This window comes from Lithobates pipiens, unplaced genomic scaffold (assembly GCF_037356315.1).
Source record: "Lithobates pipiens isolate NorthernLeopardFrog02 unplaced genomic scaffold, aLitPip1_a1.2 Scaffold_22, whole genome shotgun sequence".
Taxonomy (NCBI): domain Eukaryota; kingdom Metazoa; phylum Chordata; class Amphibia; order Anura; family Ranidae; genus Lithobates; species Lithobates pipiens.
In genome coordinates, this window is record NW_027507784.1 from 344,358,489 (window position 1) to 344,378,043 (window position 19,555).

Here is a 19,555-nt window from a genome sequence, read left to right on the forward strand (position 1 = left end):
TGCAAAGAGCTTGCTGATAGGAGGAGACATCAAAGTGACAGAGCTCACCAGTTTGCTGCTTCTCATTTAACTGTCCAATCACAGGCTGGGGGAGGGGCAAGAACTGTATGCATTACTGAGGGTCTCCCACTCCTTCCTGTTTTGTGTGTCAGAGCTGTGGAAATCTCAGGAATGGATGGAGAGAAATATGAGTCCTATGCCAAGTAAAACAGCCTCATATATATATATATATATATATATATATATATATATATATATATATATATATATATATATATATATATATACATATACATATATCATCTGTGTATTTAGCTGCTTGACTGGAGTTCATCTTTAAAACTATGCTTCCATTTCTTGGGCTCAGTTTTACATCTCAAGGTACTCTGGGGGTTCCCCATCCTGAGTCCCAGAGGGTGGGTCCCCTGCATAATGTAAAGGGGACTCTGGTGGGGACACCTGATGTAAAGGAGGACTCTGATGGGGACATCTAATGTAAAGAGGGACTCTGATGGGGACATCTAATGTAAAGGGGGGCTCTGATGGTGACATCTAATGTAAAGGAGGACTATGATGGGGACATCTAATGTAAAGGAGGACTCTGATGGGGACATCTAATGTAAAGGAGGACTCTGATGGGGACATCTGATGTAAAGGGGGGCTCTGATGGTGACATCTAATGTAAAGGATGACTCTGATTGGGACATCTGATGTAAAGGGGGACTCTGATGGGGATAACTGATGTAAAGAGGAACTCTGATGAGGACACCTGATTTATAGGGGGGTACTGATGGGGACACTTGTTGTAAAGGAGGACTCTGATTGGGACACCTAATGTAAAGGGTGACATCTGATGTAAAGAAGCACTCTGATGGGGACATTTAATGTGAAGGAGGACTCTGATGGGCACATCTACAGTAATGTAAAGGGGGACTCTGATGGGGACATCTAATGTAAAGGAGGACTTTGATGGGGACATGGGATGTAAAGGGGGACTCTGATTGGGACACCTGATGTAAAGGGGGCTATGATGAGGATACCTTATTAAGTGGTTTTATTTTCTTTTACTTGAAATATGGATGTGATTGGCCTACTGCGATGGGCACAGTGAGGCTGCAATTGATGGGCACAGTAAGGCTTCAATTGATGGGCACAGTGAGTCTACAGATGATGGGCACAGTGAGGCTGCAATTGATGGGCACAGTGAGGCTGCAATTTATGGGCACAGTGAGGCTGTATATGATGGGCAACAGTGAGGCTGCAATTGATGGGCACAGTGAGTCTGCAGATGATGGGCACAGTGAGGCTGCAATTGATGGGCACAGTGAGGCTGCAATTTATGGGCACAGTGAGGCTGTATATGATGGGCAACAGTGAGGCTGCAATTGATGGGCACAGTGAGTCTGCAGATGATGGGCACAGTGAGGCTGCAATTGATGGGCACAGTGAGGCTTCAATTGATGGGCTGCATATGATGGGCACAGTGAGGCTGCATATGATGGGCACAGTGAGGCTGTAATTGATGGGCACAGTGGGGCTTCAATTGATGGGCACAGTGAGGCTGCAATTGATGGGCACAGTGAGGCTGCAATTGATGGGCACAGTGAGGCTGCAATTGATGGGCACAATGAGGCTTCAATTGATGGGCACAGTGAGTCTGCAGATAATGGGCACAGTGAGGCTGCAATTGATGGACACAGTGAGGCTTCAATTGATGGGCACAGTGAGGCTGCAATTGATGGGCACAGTGAGGCTTCATATGATGGGCACAGTGAGGCTGCATATGATGGGCACAGTGAGGCTGCAATTGATGGGCACAATGAGGCTGCATATGATGGGCACATTGAGGATGCATATGATGGGCACAGTGAGGCTGCATATGATGGGCACATTGAGGATGCATATGATGGGCACAGTTTTATCTAGCAGTAATGATACATAATCACCTGATAAATGGCTATTTACAGTCCTGCATTACTAACAGTTACATTTTAAAGTTTGTTGCCCCCCCCCCCCCCCCCCCAAAAAAAAAAAAAAATCCTCCAAGACTTTGGTATCATATCAGACCTCAGAGATGACTCCTATCTTTTCTCCTCCTCAGGGACCGGGGTCAGAAAGTTCTTCTCCAGAGATTCTGTGCCGACCAAGAAAGTGCCGGTAAGTTGTCTTGCGGTTCCTTAACCATTTTCTTACCAAGAAATCACTGGGTTGGGGCGGCTGTCATCCAGACATCCAAAGTTCTGAGCCGGAGAGGGACATCAGCCTGAGATCATGTAAGATGGGAGTTTATGATTTTCTGTTGTTCGGATTTCTGGCAACAAACACACAAAGCGAGTATCACACCGAGTACAGCTACAGCCTAACCCAATGAAGGGTGGAGACCGCTCCGCTATGCCTGGTACTCCAGAGAGTCCTTCTCCACCACATCTATTACTATAGAAAGTCTTGCTTCATCACATGCACTATATTGCCAAAAGTATTGGGACACTTGCCTTTACACGCACATTAACTTTAATGACATCCCAGTCTTATGCCACGTGCACACAATCGGAATTTCCGACAACAAAACCGTGGACTTTTTTTAATTTCCGAAGGATGTTGACAAAAACGTTGTCGGAAATTCCGAGCATGAGAACGCGGTGACGTACAAGTCGTACGACGAGCCAAGAAAAAGGAAGTTCAATAGCCAGTGCGGTTCCTTCTGCTCGATTCCAAGCATGCGCAAGCTTTTGTGCGACGGACTTGTGTACACACGATTGGAATTTCCGACAACAAAGTGAAGTTGGCGGAAAATTTAAGAACCTGCTCTCAAACATTGGTGTGCGGAAATTCCGTCAGCAAATATTCGATGGAGCGTACACACGGTCGGACTTTCCGACAACAAGCTCACATTGAACATTTCCAGTTAGAAAGCCTTCCTCTGGATCAACTGTGGTTATAAAATTGGGTATATTGGATTGTACGATATTTTTTATTTTATTTATTTATTTATTGTTTTTAAGGTTGAACTGGATGAACTTGTGTCTTTTTTCAACCTGACTAACTATGTAACTATGTAAAGTCCAACCGCGTGTACACGGCCTTAGTCCGTAGGGTTCAAAATTGGGTTGGCCCCACCCTTTGCAGCTATAACAATTTCAACTCTTCTGTGAAGGCCATCCACAAGGTTTAGGAGGGTGTCTATGGGGAATGTTTGACCATTCTTCCAGAAGAGCATTTGTGTGGTCAGGCACTGATGTTGGACGAGAAGGCCTGGCTCGCAGTCTCGCTTTGTGCACTGGTGCGCAGTGATTTTGAAGCCATCCCCAAACTATTCCCACAAAGTTGGGACCATGAAATTGTCCAAAATGTGTTGGCATGCTGAAACCTTAAGCCTTTGTACACACAGGTCGGACATTCTGACAACAAAATCCGTCGGATTTTGTCCGAAACTGGTGTTGCATACACACGGTCGGACGAAGTTGTCGGAAAATCCGATCGTTCGGAACGTGATGACATAATTTGATGGGACTACGTTCAGGCCAGTAGCCAATAGCTTTGGTCTAGGAATTTGATCTGAGCATGCGTGGCACTTTGTCCGATCTGAATTCTCTACGATCATGTTGTCGGAAAATTTTATAGCCCAGCTCTAAAACTTTGTCGGTCAGATATTCCGACGGAAACAGTCCGATGGAGCCCACACACCGTCGGATTATCCGACAACACGGTCCGATCAGACATTTTCCGACGGAAATGTCCGACCGTGTGTACAAGGGCTAAGAGTTCCCTTCACTGGAACTAAGGGGCCAAGCTCAACCCTGAAAAACAACCCCCCCACACCCTATAATAATCCCCCCTCCACCAAATGGTTTGGACCAGTGCACAAAGCAAGGTCCATAAAGACATGGAGGAGCGAGTTTGGGGTGTCCTGATCTCAACCTGATAGAACACCTTTGGGTGAATTACAGTGGAGACTGTGAGCCAGGCCTTTTTGTCCAACATCAGTGCCTGACCTCACAAATGCTCTTCTGGAAGAATGGTCAAACATTCTCATAGAGACACTCCAAAACCTTGTGGACGGCCTTCCCAGAAGAGTTGAAGCTGTTATAGCTGCAAAGGTTGGGCCAGTTCAACATTGAACCCTATGGAGTAGAAAAGATGTAGCTGGATAGCCGCACTCCGAATTATTCAACTTTATTTCAAAAATATAATTAAAATCATAGCATCTAGGCTGGTAAACAGACTAACTGCACAGCCGCTGACATGTTTCACACCGGCTGTGCAGTTAGTCTGTTTACCAGCCTAGATGCTATGATTTTAATTATATTTTTGAAATAAAGTTGAATAATTCGGAGTGCGGCTATCCAGCTACATCTTTTCTACTTCAGTTCCTGTTGCAAACAGAGCCAGCACCCTGTGGGATTGTGGAGACAGCTGTTTTGGGAGAAGTCATTACCTTAGAGCGGTAATTCTTTGTATTGAACCCTATAGACTAAGACTGGGATGCCATTAAAGTTCATGTGCGCGTAAAGCCAGGCGTCCCAATACTTTAGGTAATATACTGTATATTAGGCAATACAGACTTCACCTGATAACCGCTAACTCTGCTCCATTCTCTCCTACAGCGAATATGTGGAACCAACTACCCGCTGAGTATTATGTTCATCATCGTCAACGAGTTCTGCGAGAGATTCTCCTACTATGGAATGAAAGGTGAGAGCAGCCGGCTGATAACACCACTCACATATGATTGCCAATCTTTGCCGTGAAGATGTACAGATGGACGCGGTCCAAAGTACCGGGGGAATGCCAGCTAAGCCTCCATTAGCCCTGACCTTGGATATCGCTGTAACTTTTATTGCTGTCATTGGCTGTAAGAGGGGCGGGGTGCAGATAGATAACGTTCTCTGAACACAAGAGATAAACAGATAAATTGCAGACGGTTATAAGTTTGAAGCCCAACAGGAATCTAAAAATGAAATCCCTTGGATGACGCATTTCGACCAATGAGGTCTTTATCAAATCCAATGTAAAAAGGTCCCATTACCTACTCACTGTCTGACGTATTAATAGGTCCGGACAGCAGGTGGTTATACCAGGAGCTGCAGCCATGATTCTGGTACTGTTTCTTTTTTTTTTAGTTGCCGATTGGGTAAAACTTTACAGCACTCGGAAGGACCCTCCCCATCTCCCGCCACTGCCTGCGGTATTTCTCGGTCTCCAGGAAGCTCAAGACCACAGTAGGCAGTTGGGATGGCTTCCCACAAAGGAGATGGAGGAACATCCATTCCCCCATCTCCTCTGTGACATATAAAGTGATGACCCCATTTATTCCAATGGATTTCGGGGTGTGTATGCACAGAATAAAAAGGACCCAGTAGGGACACTCTTGGAAGAACTCTTGTGCACCCCAGGCCGGATTGTACAATGAAGATCACCAGAATGGAGACAGGGATAAGTACTGGACCAGGTGGCTGCATTATGTTGTTGTTTTACCTTTATGGGAGTTCTGGCAGTGTTTGCTCCTTATTCCAATGGAGCCATGCTACCCCCCAGAATGACGTCCTCATGTCATATATAATGAGAGGGTATGTAGGAGGAGCCTAGAGAAAGGAAGTGATAATACAGTAATATTACCCATAACAAGTAATCTGATGATCGGCTTTCAAAATGGCGTGCATGCCTAGGATACAAATGTCAGCATGCCTAGGATAATGAAAGACCCAGGGGCATCCTGGGATAGGACAGAAAAACATGTCCTGTGGTGCGCATCGTGGGTAATGGTGGTCAGGGTCAGGCGTCCCCATAAAGGTGGGAGCAGCCTAAAAGAGGATGATTACACAGAAGGCTAGTCGATGTATATACTGCACACATATGACGGGGGGGAGAAAATGAGGGGGAAAAGAGAGGGAGAGAGAGGGATAAGGAGAGGGGGGGGAGAGGGAGGGGAGAGGGGAAGGGGAGGGGAAAAGAGAGGGAGAGAGAGGGGGGAGAGAGAAAGAGGGAGTAGGGGTGAGAGAGGAGGGAAGAGGGAGAAGGAGAGGGGGGAGAGAGTGGGGAAAAGAGAACTGTGAGAGAAAGAGAGGGAGGTTAGAAGGGGGGAGGAGGGAAGGGAGAGAGCGAGAAAGAGAGGGGAAGAGAGGGGGTAAGAGATTGAGAGAGGGAGAGAGATCGGGGGAGAGAGGAGCAGGGGGGGGGAGAGTAGGGGGAGGGATAGAGAGAGAAAGAGTGGAAGGAGAGAGGGGGAGAGTGGGGGGGCAGGGAAAGAGAGGGGGGAGAAAGAATGAGGGGGAAGAGGTGGGGAGGGAGAGGAAGGGAGATGGAGGGGGAGAGAGAGGGGGAAAGAGGGATAAGGAGAGGGGGGAGAGAGAGAGGGAGGGGAGAGAGGAAGGGGAGATAGAGGAGGGAGAGGGAGGGGGAGAGAGATGGTCAAAGAGAAGCAGGTGAGAAAGAGAGGGAGGGGAGAGGAGGGAAGGGAGAGAGAGAGATGGGGAGAGCGAGGAGTGAGAGAAGGGGGGGAGAGAAAGAGTAGTGGGGGGAGGGATGGGGGGTGAGCGAAAGAGTGGTAGGAGAGAGGGGAGGGTGGGGGGGCAGGGAAAGAGAGGGGGAGATAGAGATTGAGAGAGGGATAGGGGGAGCAAGGGGGAGAGAGGAGCAAGGGGGTGGGAGAGAAAGAGTAGGGGGAGGGGGAAAGAGGGAGGGGGAGAGATAGAAAGAGTGGGAGGAGAGAGGGGGAGGAGAGAGGGGGAACAGGGTAAGAGAGCGGGGAGAAAGAGATTGAGAGAGAGAGGGGGAAGAGGGAGGGGGAGAGAGCGAGAGAGAGAGAGGTAGAGAGGGAGGAAGAGAAAGAGTAGGGGGAGTGGAGGGGGAGAGAGTAGGGGGGGACAGAGAGAGAGGAGGAGGAGATATCTGTGTGTTTAGCCTCCCCTGTAAGCTGCTCCTGGCTGCGGTCACACTCTTGCCCCAATGTACAATGCAGGGTTAATAGCCCCGGACTGTGCATGATGACGGTAAGTCTCTGCCTGCAAATAACAACTTGATAATGACATTATTATTAAATAAAACCTTTCCGACATCATCACAAACCTTATTATAGACTGAGACCCCATACATACTATTAGGCCGCGTACACACGGGCGGACTGTTCGCCCAACTTTGTCCGTCAAACAGTTTCGGCAAACAGTCCGCTCAAAATTAGCATGGACGGACATGGCCACACACGACGAACGAACAGTTTGCTGAAACCGTGCGCGATGACGTGAACGGCACGTACGACGGGACGAAAAATACGACGTCCTATACACTGCATTATAGCTTTCGGCGTGAAAATCCTTTCTGAGCATGCGCGGAACTTAGTTTGACGAACAAGCCTACACACGAGCGGGCTGTTCGCTGAAACAAGGTTTCAGCGGACAGTTTTTCGGAAGTTCCGAAAAACCTTGTCCGTCCAACTGTCCGCTGAAACTGTCCGCTGAAAGCCCACACACGAGCGGACTGTCCGCCCAAACACTGTTCAGCGGACAAAGTTGGGCGAACAGTCCGCCCGTGTGTACGCGGCCTTAGATTTTCTGCAGATTTTTGCCTTCAGATTTACCATGTTATAGCTGCAAGGGCGGGGCCCACACAATATTGAACCAACGGACTAAGCCTGGGATGTCATTAAAGTTCATGTGTGTGTAGAGGCCGGTGTACCAATACTTTTGAAAATATAGTGCAATTTACAATGTTGCAAGGATAATGATGATAGCATTGTGCTATGAGTTAGTAAGGGTTTTTCCAAGTTGTGCTCAGTCTGACATGTTTCAGGCACTGGGGGATAGATTATGATATTATATATATGTATACAGTACGTATTATTCTTTATTACAGGTGCATCCCTGTAAAATATTCATTCAAATTGTCTCTCTTTACAGCTGTCCTGACACTTTACTTCCTGAACTACCTGGGATGGGACAGGAACCGCTCCACCACCATCTACCACGCCTTCTCCGGGCTCTGCTACTTCACCCCGCTCATCGGAGCCCCCATCGCTGACGCCTGGCTGGGCAAATTCAAGTGAGTTCAATGGTGTCTTCCCTAACCAATCTCAGGAAATAAAAGAATACTTCTGCCGCCAAGAAATCTGGCCTCAAGAAATGTCCACTGGGACACAGCCAATGGCTGATCAGTGTACCGGCTTGGGGCCGGTACCATGTGACCACCCTGACCAATCACAGCAGGTCACATGACAGTTGTAGACAATGGATGGCATCCTTTCATGCCATCCATTGTGTACAATGGTGTTGCTAGCTGTGATTAGTCAATTTGATCACATGGTACAGAGACAGGGCCAATCGCCGCCCATCTGTACCATGTGAGTAGCTTTGACCAATCACAGCTGATCACAACAAAACAAACTGAATGATTCAGTTTCATTCAGTAAAATACTTGCTGATAGCAACGTAATTCACTGCTATAAGCAAACATAATGTGTGGAAAAAAAAATAAAAGTCCTGATCACTTCCACCGAGTAGTACAATGTTACTATGGTAACGTTATATTGCTCTGGTCACAGTGTGTTAAAAAAAACAAAGAATTGTAAAAAAAAAAAAAAAAAAAAGAGAGCAAAAATGTAATAAAAAAAAAACGAATTAAAAAAGAAAATTTACATTATAACTTTTTTTTGTACTATCATCAGTCAGTGTCTCTGATCACCGCCACACCACTTATATGATGCACTAGTGACAGTATGTAAAAAAAAAAAAAAAAAAAAAAATGATTAGCAAATAGTTTTTTTTTCTTTTTTTTCCCCAAAAAATTGTGACAAAAAAATTACTTACAAAAACTTGCCATACCTCTTACTAAATACCTTAGACTGTCTGCTTTCCAAAAAAGGGGTAATTTTGGGGGGTATTTGTACTATCCTGGCATTTTAGAGTCTCATGAAATGAGATCGGCCTTCAGTACATCAAGTACATTAGTACATCAATTTGATCGATCAATTTTCAGATTTATATCCCATAGTTTGTGGACTCTATAACTTTCCAACAGACTAAATAATATGATTTGGGTTCTTTTCACCAAAGAAATGTAACAGAATACATTTTTGGATACAATTATGAAGAACAATTATTTATTTGCTAAATTTTATAACAGAAACAAAGAAAATCGTTTTTTTTTTTTTTTTCAAAATCTTTAGTATTTTTTCATCTATTTAGCAAAACATAAAAACCCCAGTGGTGATTAAATACCACCAAAAGAAAGCTCTAGTTGTGTAAACAAAAGGATAAAAAAATGTCCTGTGGGTACCTTGTTGCATGAAAGCGCAATTGCCATTGAAAGTGTGACAGCGCTGAAAGCGGAAAATTGGCCTGGGCAGGAAGAGGGTGAAAGTGACCGGTATTGAAGGGGTTAACTGGCAATTGCGCGGTCATGCAGCACTGTACCCAAATTAAATTGATATAATTTTTTCACACAAATAGAGCTTTCTTTTGGTGGTATTTGATCACTGCTCTTTTTTTACATTTTTACTTTTTGACCAAAAAAACCCCAATATTTTTTATTTTCTACTATAAAATAAATCCAATAAAACAATTTAAAAAAAATAATCTAATTTCTTCATAACTTTAGGCCAAAATGTATTCTGCTACATGTCTTTGGGTAAAAAAATCCCAATAAGTGTACTATATATTAATTGGTTTGAGTGAAAGTTATAGCACCTACAAACTATGTTAGATATACTCGAATTTTTATTTTATTTATACTAGTAATGGTGGTGATTAGACATGGGCTAAACACCCCTTACCCTCCCCTCCGAATTCGAATTCGGGCAGAACTTTCGAACAGCGCAAAAATTCGGAACCGAATAATGAACCCCATTAAAGTCTATGGGACCCGAACTGGAGGAATCAAAAGGCTTATATGCAAGTAATTGGACATATAATTGTTTTGGGGGTCTGGGTACTGCCCTGGGAGACATGTATCAATTAAAAAAAGGTTTGTAAAAACATCATTTTTAAATGAGCAGTGATTTACTGATGCTTAAAGTGAAACCATAAAATGAGAAATAACCATAAAAATGAAAAATGCCATTAAATGTAGTGTCTGGGGGATCCCCTAATGGCGGCCATACATGGTTCGAATTTCAAAAGAATTTTCTTTCGAAATTGTATCTAAGAATTTTCGTATGAATTTCGTACCATTAGTGGGGCTGCAGCAACAGCCGATTTCCGTGTGGAAATCAAATTTGAGGAATCGGACATGTTGGAAATTTTTTGAGAAAACTAACGATTTTCTAATCAATGATGGGAGAATCGTGTGAGAAATGTAATAAGAAAAGAAAATTTACGGAGAGAAAAGAAGATTCCCAGACACGAAAATTCTTTTCTGTAGCAACATGAGGTGAAATTGAAGGCTTGGTCGGCCGAATTTCGAAATCAATGGTGGCGCCATCGGATCACAAAAAAAACAACAAATTTTCTGGTTTTGAAAAGAAAATTCATTTGAAATTCGACCCATGTATAGCCTGCATTAGGCTTCCTGTAAATTGGTACATCTGTACCATGTATAGAACCTGCTGCAGCAATAATTACATTTATAAAGCCAACAAAAATTACATTTTCCATTTAAGCTTTCTTTATTTTGTATACAACGACTTTGGGGGGGGGGGGGGGGGGGCAGTCTGTATGATGAGACCACAATGTAGTGCACTCGGAACAAGATTAGAGATTTCTTGGATACATTCTGGTGGCTCTTTTACAGACTTAGAACCATAGAACCGACAGGTGGGGGAAAATTGGGCTTTGGGTGTCGGTTGTGCCTTCACACCGTAACACTATAGAGGTACTCTTGATGAAAGCAAGAATTGGCCTTTCTGTCAAAATTTTAATGATATGCCCCGGCCAAACAGTAGCGGAAAAATTTGGCTTTGGTTGTCGGTGATGCCTTTACACCATAGAGGTACTCTTGATGAAAGCAAGAATTGGCCTTGCTGACAAAACTTTAAATGATCAGTAGTGGAAAAATTGGTCTTAGGGTGTCGGTGGTGCCTTCACACCATAGAGGTACTCTTGATGAAAGCAAGGATTAGCCTTGCTCTAAAAAAGTTTAAATGATATGCACCTGTCAAACAGTGGTGGGAAATTGGTTTGGTCTTTGGGTGTCAGTGGTGCCTTAACACCGTAACCCTATAGAGGTACTCTTGATAAATGCAAGAATTGGCCTTGCTGTCAAAAATTAAAATGATATGCACCTGTCAAACAGGTGTGGAAAAATTGGTCCTTGTGTGTATTGTGCCCATGAAAACAACACCAATTTTTTTTTCTACATGAAATAAACACCCACAAAGCTAGGAAGCCTAGACAGTCTTCCAGAGATTCCAAATCCAAAAAACACTTAATCGGCGACATCAGCATCAGGGGCTTGATATAGCTGCTGATAATCCAGGACTGATTCATTTTGATAAATGTCAGCCGGTCCACAAAGTCTGTGAACAGACACGCTCTCTTATCTGTCACAAAACCTCCGGCAGCACTGAATGCCGTTCGGAAAGCACACTGGATGTGGGGCGGCCCAGCAGCTCAATTGCATACCTGGCAAAGTAAGTGGTACTAACAAGGAAGAACTGCAAGAATTCTTTGCAACCAATTAAGTTAATTGTCAGTAACATGATCATGAGCATCTTAGAGAGTCAGAGATAAGTAAAGATGGGCAGAGGTTCACCAATCTGTGAAAAGTTGCGTCTAAAAATTGTCAAAGAGTTTCAGAATGTAGTGCAGACCCCCGACGGGCCACACTGATTTGCCAAGGATTCTCTACCCAAATGGGTGTACAAGCAGCCAGGGGCCCATTTTCTCCAATTAAACATTTGGTATGTTATCGATTTTCTATTGTGACTAAAATCTGGATCAGGATTGTAAACCACATCAGTGCCCATTTTGAAATCTATGGGGGGGGGGGGGGTGGGATCTTATTGTAGATACATTGTATGATCTCCGCTCCTCATTACAACTCTCCTCTGTTCCCACAGCACTATCTTTTGGCTGTCCATTTTGTACGTGTTCGGTCATGTGATCAAGTCTGTGGGCGCCATCCCGAGTATTGGAAGCAAAGATTTGCATGTGTAAGTATGACCCCCCTCCCCCCAACCACCTCCCAAAAATGCCATCATAATGTCTTTGGTCAATGTAAGTGAGAATAGGACGGTCCCCTGTATGCAGGAGTGGGGGGGGGGGGCAGGTAAGTGGACCCCATTATACATAATCTTTTGTTTATGTCTCTTTCTCAGAGTTCTGTCTATGATTGGTCTGATTGCCATCGCATTCGGGACCGGCGGTATCAAGCCCTGCGTCTCGGCTTTTGGTGGTGACCAGTTCGATGCAGAACATGTAAGATTTTTTTTCTTTGGAAAGTGAGAGATGCTAATAAAAGCCCAGAAACATGAAACTTATAAATGAACTGCTTTTTTCCCGTCTTCTCCAGGTAAAAGAGAGAGGAAAATTCTTCTCCATCTTCTATATGTCCATCAACGCCGGCAGTCTCATCTCCACCTTCGTGACGCCGATTCTCAGAGGTCAGTTATTTTTATGCACCTCTGGTCCTATGAATAGGTCCTACAAATGTTGAGCTGATTGTTTTCTACTGTCATATATTTCTTTAATGGGGCTCCCAACAGGACGTCGTCTGTGTGCAGCAAAGTAATTCCCCCTCCGATCACAATATTACTTCCAATCTTCATGTTTGATCAACAGCTGTCATGGTGTGAAGAACCCCCCCCCCCTCCCCCATACACAGCTCCATTCTTCATCTACTGACCATACACTATACAATCTGGTTGTACAATCTCAATAAGATCTACCATTAACCATGCTGTGCTAGGGCCTGCCTGATTGAATACAGATCAAATACATTGTTTAAAGTAGTTGTGAACACTCAATGTTACAGACACTTTCTAATCCAGTACATTAGGGGCGCAGGGGTGCCGCCCCCCTATTCATGTGTCCAGCTCCCTAATCTACATGCAGGGCGCCGGACACATGGATTCCAATGGGGTTTTTTTTTTTTTTAAGCATATAATTAGAGCCTGAGTCTCTAATAGGCTTCAAAAAAGGGTGGACTCGGGGCACAGAGCACTGCGCCCTGAGCCCACCCAATTGTGTGATTATAGCGAATTAATATTCCCTATTATCACACTGATTCTTCTCCCGGCCAATCAGGAAGCGAGTCCTGAGACCCATTTCCTGTTCGGCCGAAAGGAGAGGAGCTTCGATTGGCCAGCAGGAGGAGGAGGAGGGAGGAGATGCAGGAGAAGCCCGACCTACCCACCGTCAGCGGGCTCCCATTTCTGGTGTACGGCTCCCAGCTCCGCGCTGTGTACACTGTCCGTCCACGGGCCGGGATGAAGGCTCCAAGCATCATCCTGCCCTCCACACCCTGGCCTGCCTCCCATCACACACCCTTCACGTGCCGGGAGGTGTGACTCCATGTGCGGGCACACCTGCCGATCCTCAGAGCACCTGGAGTGAGGTCACGGAAGTCGGGGTAATGTGTGTGTGCCCCTTATTGGGGTGTACAAACATAGCGCAGAGAGGTCAGAGACCTAGTTGGGGGGTCATTGGATGAGGGACCCCAGTGTGCTCCGTCTATTGGGATTGCTCTGTCTATGGGGATGTCACCACGATCCAATCTCCCGCACTCATCCCATCATTATCCAATCACTGCCCGAATATGCATGGCTTGCTGAAGAGAACTGCCCCACACAACCATCATGAGCAGTAGAATCAGTTTCTTTGAGGTGAGTACCAGGATCTGCAAAGCACAAGCTCTGTGCATTCTGCCAGATCACCCTGCTGCTGTATGGGCTGCTAGACTGCGGGGTAAGGGGTGTTGTTAGCATGCACCCCCCCCCCCCCCAAATTTAGAGCACCAGCCGCGACTGACCAGCACCATATCTGCTTTTGCCTAGTTTCAGAAATTATCTTTCTTACCTTTTCTACAAGGTTATAGAGTTCTGTTATGTGACCAATCATCTCTCCTTCCTCACAGCGGGGGGTCGGGGTTGCAGGACTGTTTAAGAGACAGGCTGTAATTGGAGGGGGTGTATACCAGAGGCAGGCTGTGATTGAGAGGGCGTGTGTCCCAGAGGCAGGCTGTGATTGGGAGGGGGTGTGTGCAGAGGCAGGCTGTGATTGGGAGGGGGTGTGTACCAGAGTTAGGCTGTAATTGGGAGGGGGTGTGTGCCAGAGGCAGGTTTTAATTGGGGAGGGGGTGTGTACCAGAGGCAGGCTGTGATTGGGAGGGGGTGTGTGCCAGAGGCAAGCTGTGATTGGGAGGGGGTGTGTGCCAGTGGTAGCCTGTGAATGGGAGGGGGCAGGTCCTGATTAGTAAGGGGAATGTAGCAGAGACAGGCTGTGATGGGAGGGGGTGTGTACCAGAGACAGGCTGTGATTGGAGGAGGTGTGTGCCAGGGGCAGGCAGTGATTGGAGGGGGTGTGTGCCAGAAGTAGGCTCTGATTGAGAGGGAGCTTGTACCAGAGCCAACCTGTGATTGGGAGATGGCATGTACCAGAGACGGGCTGTAATTGGGATGGGGTGTGTGCCAGAGATATGCTGTGAATGGGAGGGGGTGTGTACAAGAGGCAGGCCATGATTAGGGAGGGATATGTACCAGAGACAGGCTGTGATCTGGAGGGTGTGTGTGCCAGAGGCAGGCTGTGATTGGGAGGGAGCTTGTACAAGAGGTGGGCTGTGATTGGAGGGATGTGTGCCAGAGGTGAGCTGTGATTGGGAGGGGGTGTGTACCACATGCAAGCTGTGATTGAGACTGGGTATGTGCCAAAGGTAGGATGTGATTGGTCATGGGGCATGGTGGCTTAACAAACTCTTCATTTCAGGCATGCCTTGTGTCTGACAGTGTCCTTTACCTCTGAATGGCCAGCCAAAGAATGAAAACTGACCACGCTAACACAGATCAGCTTCTATACTTTGTGTAGTCAGTTTAGAACAAGGAAGGTGACTGGCAGGATTAACCAGGAACTTCAGATGGAAGAAGTCGATGAAAATGATAGGGACTATGATTTATAGAATACACAGATGTGACCATACACCATAATGACATGACTTCGCCCCCCATCCTAGTATGGACATGACCTTGTCCCTTCCCCCCAAACTATTAATGACATGACCTCACCTCCCCCCATCCTAGTAATGAAATTACCTTGCCCCCTCCCCCCATCCTAGTAATGACATGACCTTGCCCCCTCCCCCCACCCTAGTAATGACATGACCTCGCCCCCTCCCCCGATCCTAGTAATGGCATGACCTCCCCCCCCCCCCCATCCTAGTAATGACATGACCTCGCCCCCTCCCCCCATCCTAGTAATGACATGACCTCCCCCCTCCCCCCATCCTAGTAATGACATGACCTCGTCCCCTCCCCTCCATCCCAATAATGACATGACCTCTCCCCCTCCCCCCATCCTAGTAATGACATGACCTCCTCCACCCCATCCTAGTAATGACATGACCATGCCCCCCTCCCCCCCATCCTAGTAATGACATGACCTTGCCCCCCTCTCCACCATCCTAGTAATGACATGACCCCCCCCCATCCTAGTAATGACATGACCCCCCCCCACCCATCCTAGTAATGACATGACCTCGCCCCCTCTCCCCATCCCAGTAATGACATGTCCCCAGTCAATGAGAGCAGAGGAAGGGTGTGGACTGGGAGAGGGCAAACAACTGGAAGCCCTTTACTGGATTATAGAACTTGGCTGGGGTACTGGGGGGGACACAAGGCGGATTTTGTGGAGAAAATCAAATGTAATACAACAGCAGGAAACAGAGCTGTGGGCCCCCTGGAGCTAGGGGCGGGGTCCAAATTGCAACCCCTGAGACCCCTGATGCTACGCCCATGGCGGTGAGTGTGATCCAAGGAAGGAAGGTTTCAGGTTCACCTTTGTTTACAGACATCCCTTCCATTCATTGTCTCTTCATGTTAAAGTCGTACCCGATGCCTCCTCTCACATCATCTCTCCCCCGTGTCTTGCAGGAGACGTCCAGTGCTTTGGACAGGATTGTTATGCGTTGGCGTTTGGCGTTCCGGCTGCTTTGATGTTTTTTGCTCTGAGTAAGTAAACCGATTTATTGGCAATTCTTTATGTTATTATGTCACATAACCAAAAAATGCAAGTTTGCCTGGCTGTCAGTCTGATCCTCTGGAGGCAGATTGGAGATGCGGCATTTCTATCACCGGCCCCTCGGCCCCCCATCCGGAGTATTGTAGAGAGATCTCCCATCATCAGATTAGTCAGTTTGATCCATAAATAAATCACTGAGAAGTTTAATTCTGGAAATGTGTGTGGCCCCCGGGGGGCCCCTCTGTCCCTGGTGTGTGGAGCTCACCCCCCCAGATGTGTTTGTGAATGATTCCCTTCATGCAGATGGAGGACGGTCGGGTCATGTGAGGACAGATGTCTGACTTTGTGTTTTCTCTCCTGCAGTTGTGTTTGTCAGCGGGAGCGGGATGTACAAGAAGTACCCGCCGCAAGGAAACATCTTAGCCCAAGTCTTCAAGTGTATCGGAGTGAGTGATATGACCACAACCAATTCATAACCAACTCTAAGATTTCACCCATTGCAGGACCAGTCCACCAAAACTCAGCACAGGGATGGTGGGAACCTCTCATAATGGGCACAGCGGGTGTACAGACCCGGGAACTCAGCACAGGGATGGTGGGAACCCCTCATAATGGGCACAGCGGGTGTACAGACCCGGGAACTCAGCACAGGGATGGTGGAACCCCTCATAATGGGCACAGCGGGTGTACAGACCCGGGGACTAGGCACAGGGATGGTGGGAACCCCTCATAATGGGCACAGCGGGTGTACAGACCCAGGAACTCAGCACAGGGATGGTGGGAACCCCTCATAATGGGCACAGCGGGTGTACAGACCCGGGGACTAGGCACAGGGATAATGAGAACCCCTCATAATGGGCATAGCGGGAGTACAAACTCGGCAACTCAGCACAGGGATGGAGGGAACCCCTCATAATGGGTACAGCGGGTGCGAACCTGGGAACTTAATACAGGAATGATAGGATCCCCTCATAATAATCCAGAGACTCAGAAAATGGATGGTAGGAAGGAAGGAACCCCTAACAATGGGAAGAACAGTTGTTCAGAGCCAATGCCCTGGTTTCATGCTAAGTTATGGGCTGTCTGTCACTTCTGTAAGTCCTCTAGTGGTAAGTGGGTGGTATGGGTCTCCGTTCGCTCTCCTCGCACAATATATTTCCGTTTTTTTGAGCTGGACCCCGATTTCCCCATGATTTGCTCACAAGCAGGTTCAGGGAGTCGTGCCCTCTTCTTACCTCCAGAGTGAGAGGAATCCAATTCATCTCCATGCTTTATCTTTCTCGTCTTTAGTTCGCCATCAAGAACCGCTGGAGGCATCGATCCAATCAATTCCCCAAGCGGGGGCACTGGCTGGACTGGGCCTCTGAGAACTATTCGGTAAGTGTGAGCGTCTCCTGCCTGCTCATAGGTCACCTCAATGTCCTTTCTCTGTTTCGTGACATCAATTTGGTCCGTGTTTGATATAAAAAAAAAGTATTGTTAGGGCACAGGGCCAATCATGCCAAATTCCAACTTTTGAAGATGTTTGCGTGTCAATCAGGGTGCCCGGAGAAATCTAGAAAGTATGTCAAAAGAACATCACAAATCTAAAACGTGTTTTTAACAGGAGGTCAAAGGATAAACCCAACGCGTTTCGAGGGCTCAGAACGCCCCCTTCTTCAGGGTTAATTCTTGTTCTTATATCCCTGATGAAGGTAGAGCTTTGATTGAGCCCTTGAAAAATGCGTTGGCTTCTTCCTTTGACCTCCAGTCATGAATTCCTTTTAGGTTTGAGGTCCTCTCATACTTTTACATATTTATTTGGCTCATGGTAGACATAGGCACAAGTGACCCCCATCTCCATCATGGTCACATTCCTTGTATCAAAGCTGCACTCTATTATTTCAAGAAGACGTTTGTTAGTGTATCTAAAACTGCTAGTACATCGGATGTGAGCCTTTTTTCCCAGTTCTCCGATATTAAAAGCGTAGCAGAAGTGCTGACCCTTCTCCACTGTCCGATATGTCTTCTTATATAAGCCAACAATTACCAGGGGCCCCTATTCCAGGATGTCCAGTTATATTAGCAGAAGATTCCTCAACAATATGGTCACTAATTATATAGAAATGAGATACAAAGTATCCTTCATAACTGTCATCACATACTCCATGCAATCTGTAATTCCTTTATTCTCAATGTGCTTCTCTGAGCTTTGATTGGTTTTTCTCCCGGTTACACTGTACAATTTTATTTTTTTATCAGAAAAAACTCATCACAGAAGTGAAAATGGTGACCAAAGTCCTCTTCCTGTACATCCCCCTCCCGATGTTCTGGGCTCTCTTCGACCAGCAGGTAATTCTCAGGACCAAAACATACGGAACACACATTCCAATCGTGTAAATATACGCACAGCGGCCACTTTATTAGGTCCCCCCTTGCTAGTAGCGGGTTGGACCCCCTTTTGCCTTTATTCTTGGTGGCATAGATACAAGTCACAAATTATCAGTAACACAATAAAATCGTAGAACTGATCCCAGCGCACAAACAGGACATATACTTTATCCACACAAACAGCTGCTGTTATAAATGAAAAATCAAGAAATAAAATATGCACAAGTACAGTCCCAAAATTACGCTATGCACAGTACTCACGCATTAACAGCGCTCTAAAATTAAGTGTGTATCATAAAACATATATGCACTAAACTTAAAGGGATTGTAAAGTAAATTTTTTTTTTTTTTTAAATAACAAACATGTTATACTTACCTCCACTGTGCAGCTCGTTTTGCACAGAGTGGCCCCGAACCTGCTCTTCTGGGGTCCCTCTGCGGCTGTCTCGGCTTTCTCCCGCAGGTACTTCTCACGTTCATGCGAGCTCCCTCGCATGGCGAGAAGCACCTGCGGGCGCGCTCCCGTGATACAGCCGGCGGCTATAGCCGCACCCTGTATCACACGGCCCCGCCCCCCCCGCCGCGCCATTGGATGTGATTGACAGCAGCGCGAGCCAATGGCTGCGCTGCTTTCAATCCATCCACTCCAGCCGATCAGCGGCCAGGCTGAGCGGCGAAGAGGACGGCGGGGGGGCGATGCGCGGGACATTTTTGAGGGGTCAGGTAGGTAAAACGAGGGGGACTGGGGGTGCCGGCAGTGTGAGATGTTTTTTCACCTTAATGCATAGAATCATAGAATGCATTACGGTGAAAAAACATTTACTTTTACAACCCCTTTAAGTGAAAAAGAGTCCGAAGGATGAAAAGTTCATGAAAAGTTGGAGTGTTGTGATCAAAAAGCCCTTAGGTTGATAGGAGAATCCTCACAGAGAATACACATCACACCATGCATATAAAAGACAACCTCGTGCTCCGTGTGATCCCCGCTTTGCTTATGCGCTTACCCCTAAGGGGTTAATTTTAGGCGTTGGAAAGGTTTCACTGAGAATTGCCCCTGCACTGAAACCATCCACCCGTCAAAGGCATAT

At 46.5% G+C, this 19,555-nt stretch overlaps 1 protein-coding gene across 1 annotated transcript in view; it reads left to right on the forward strand.

Moving 5' to 3' along the window:
- The window catches only part of LOC143925106 (solute carrier family 15 member 2-like), a 65,824-nt gene that overhangs the window by 22,377 nt on the left and 23,892 nt on the right, over window positions 1–19,555 (forward strand). Inside the window, 10 exon segments of the mRNA XM_077449719.1 lie at window positions 2,102–2,157; window positions 4,605–4,692; window positions 7,893–8,034; window positions 11,987–12,079; window positions 12,245–12,344; window positions 12,439–12,529; window positions 16,010–16,087; window positions 16,461–16,543; window positions 17,388–17,474; window positions 18,339–18,428. Coding sequence (XP_077305845.1) covers window positions 2,102–2,157; window positions 4,605–4,692; window positions 7,893–8,034; window positions 11,987–12,079; window positions 12,245–12,344; window positions 12,439–12,529; window positions 16,010–16,087; window positions 16,461–16,543; window positions 17,388–17,474; window positions 18,339–18,428 — 908 coding nt within the window.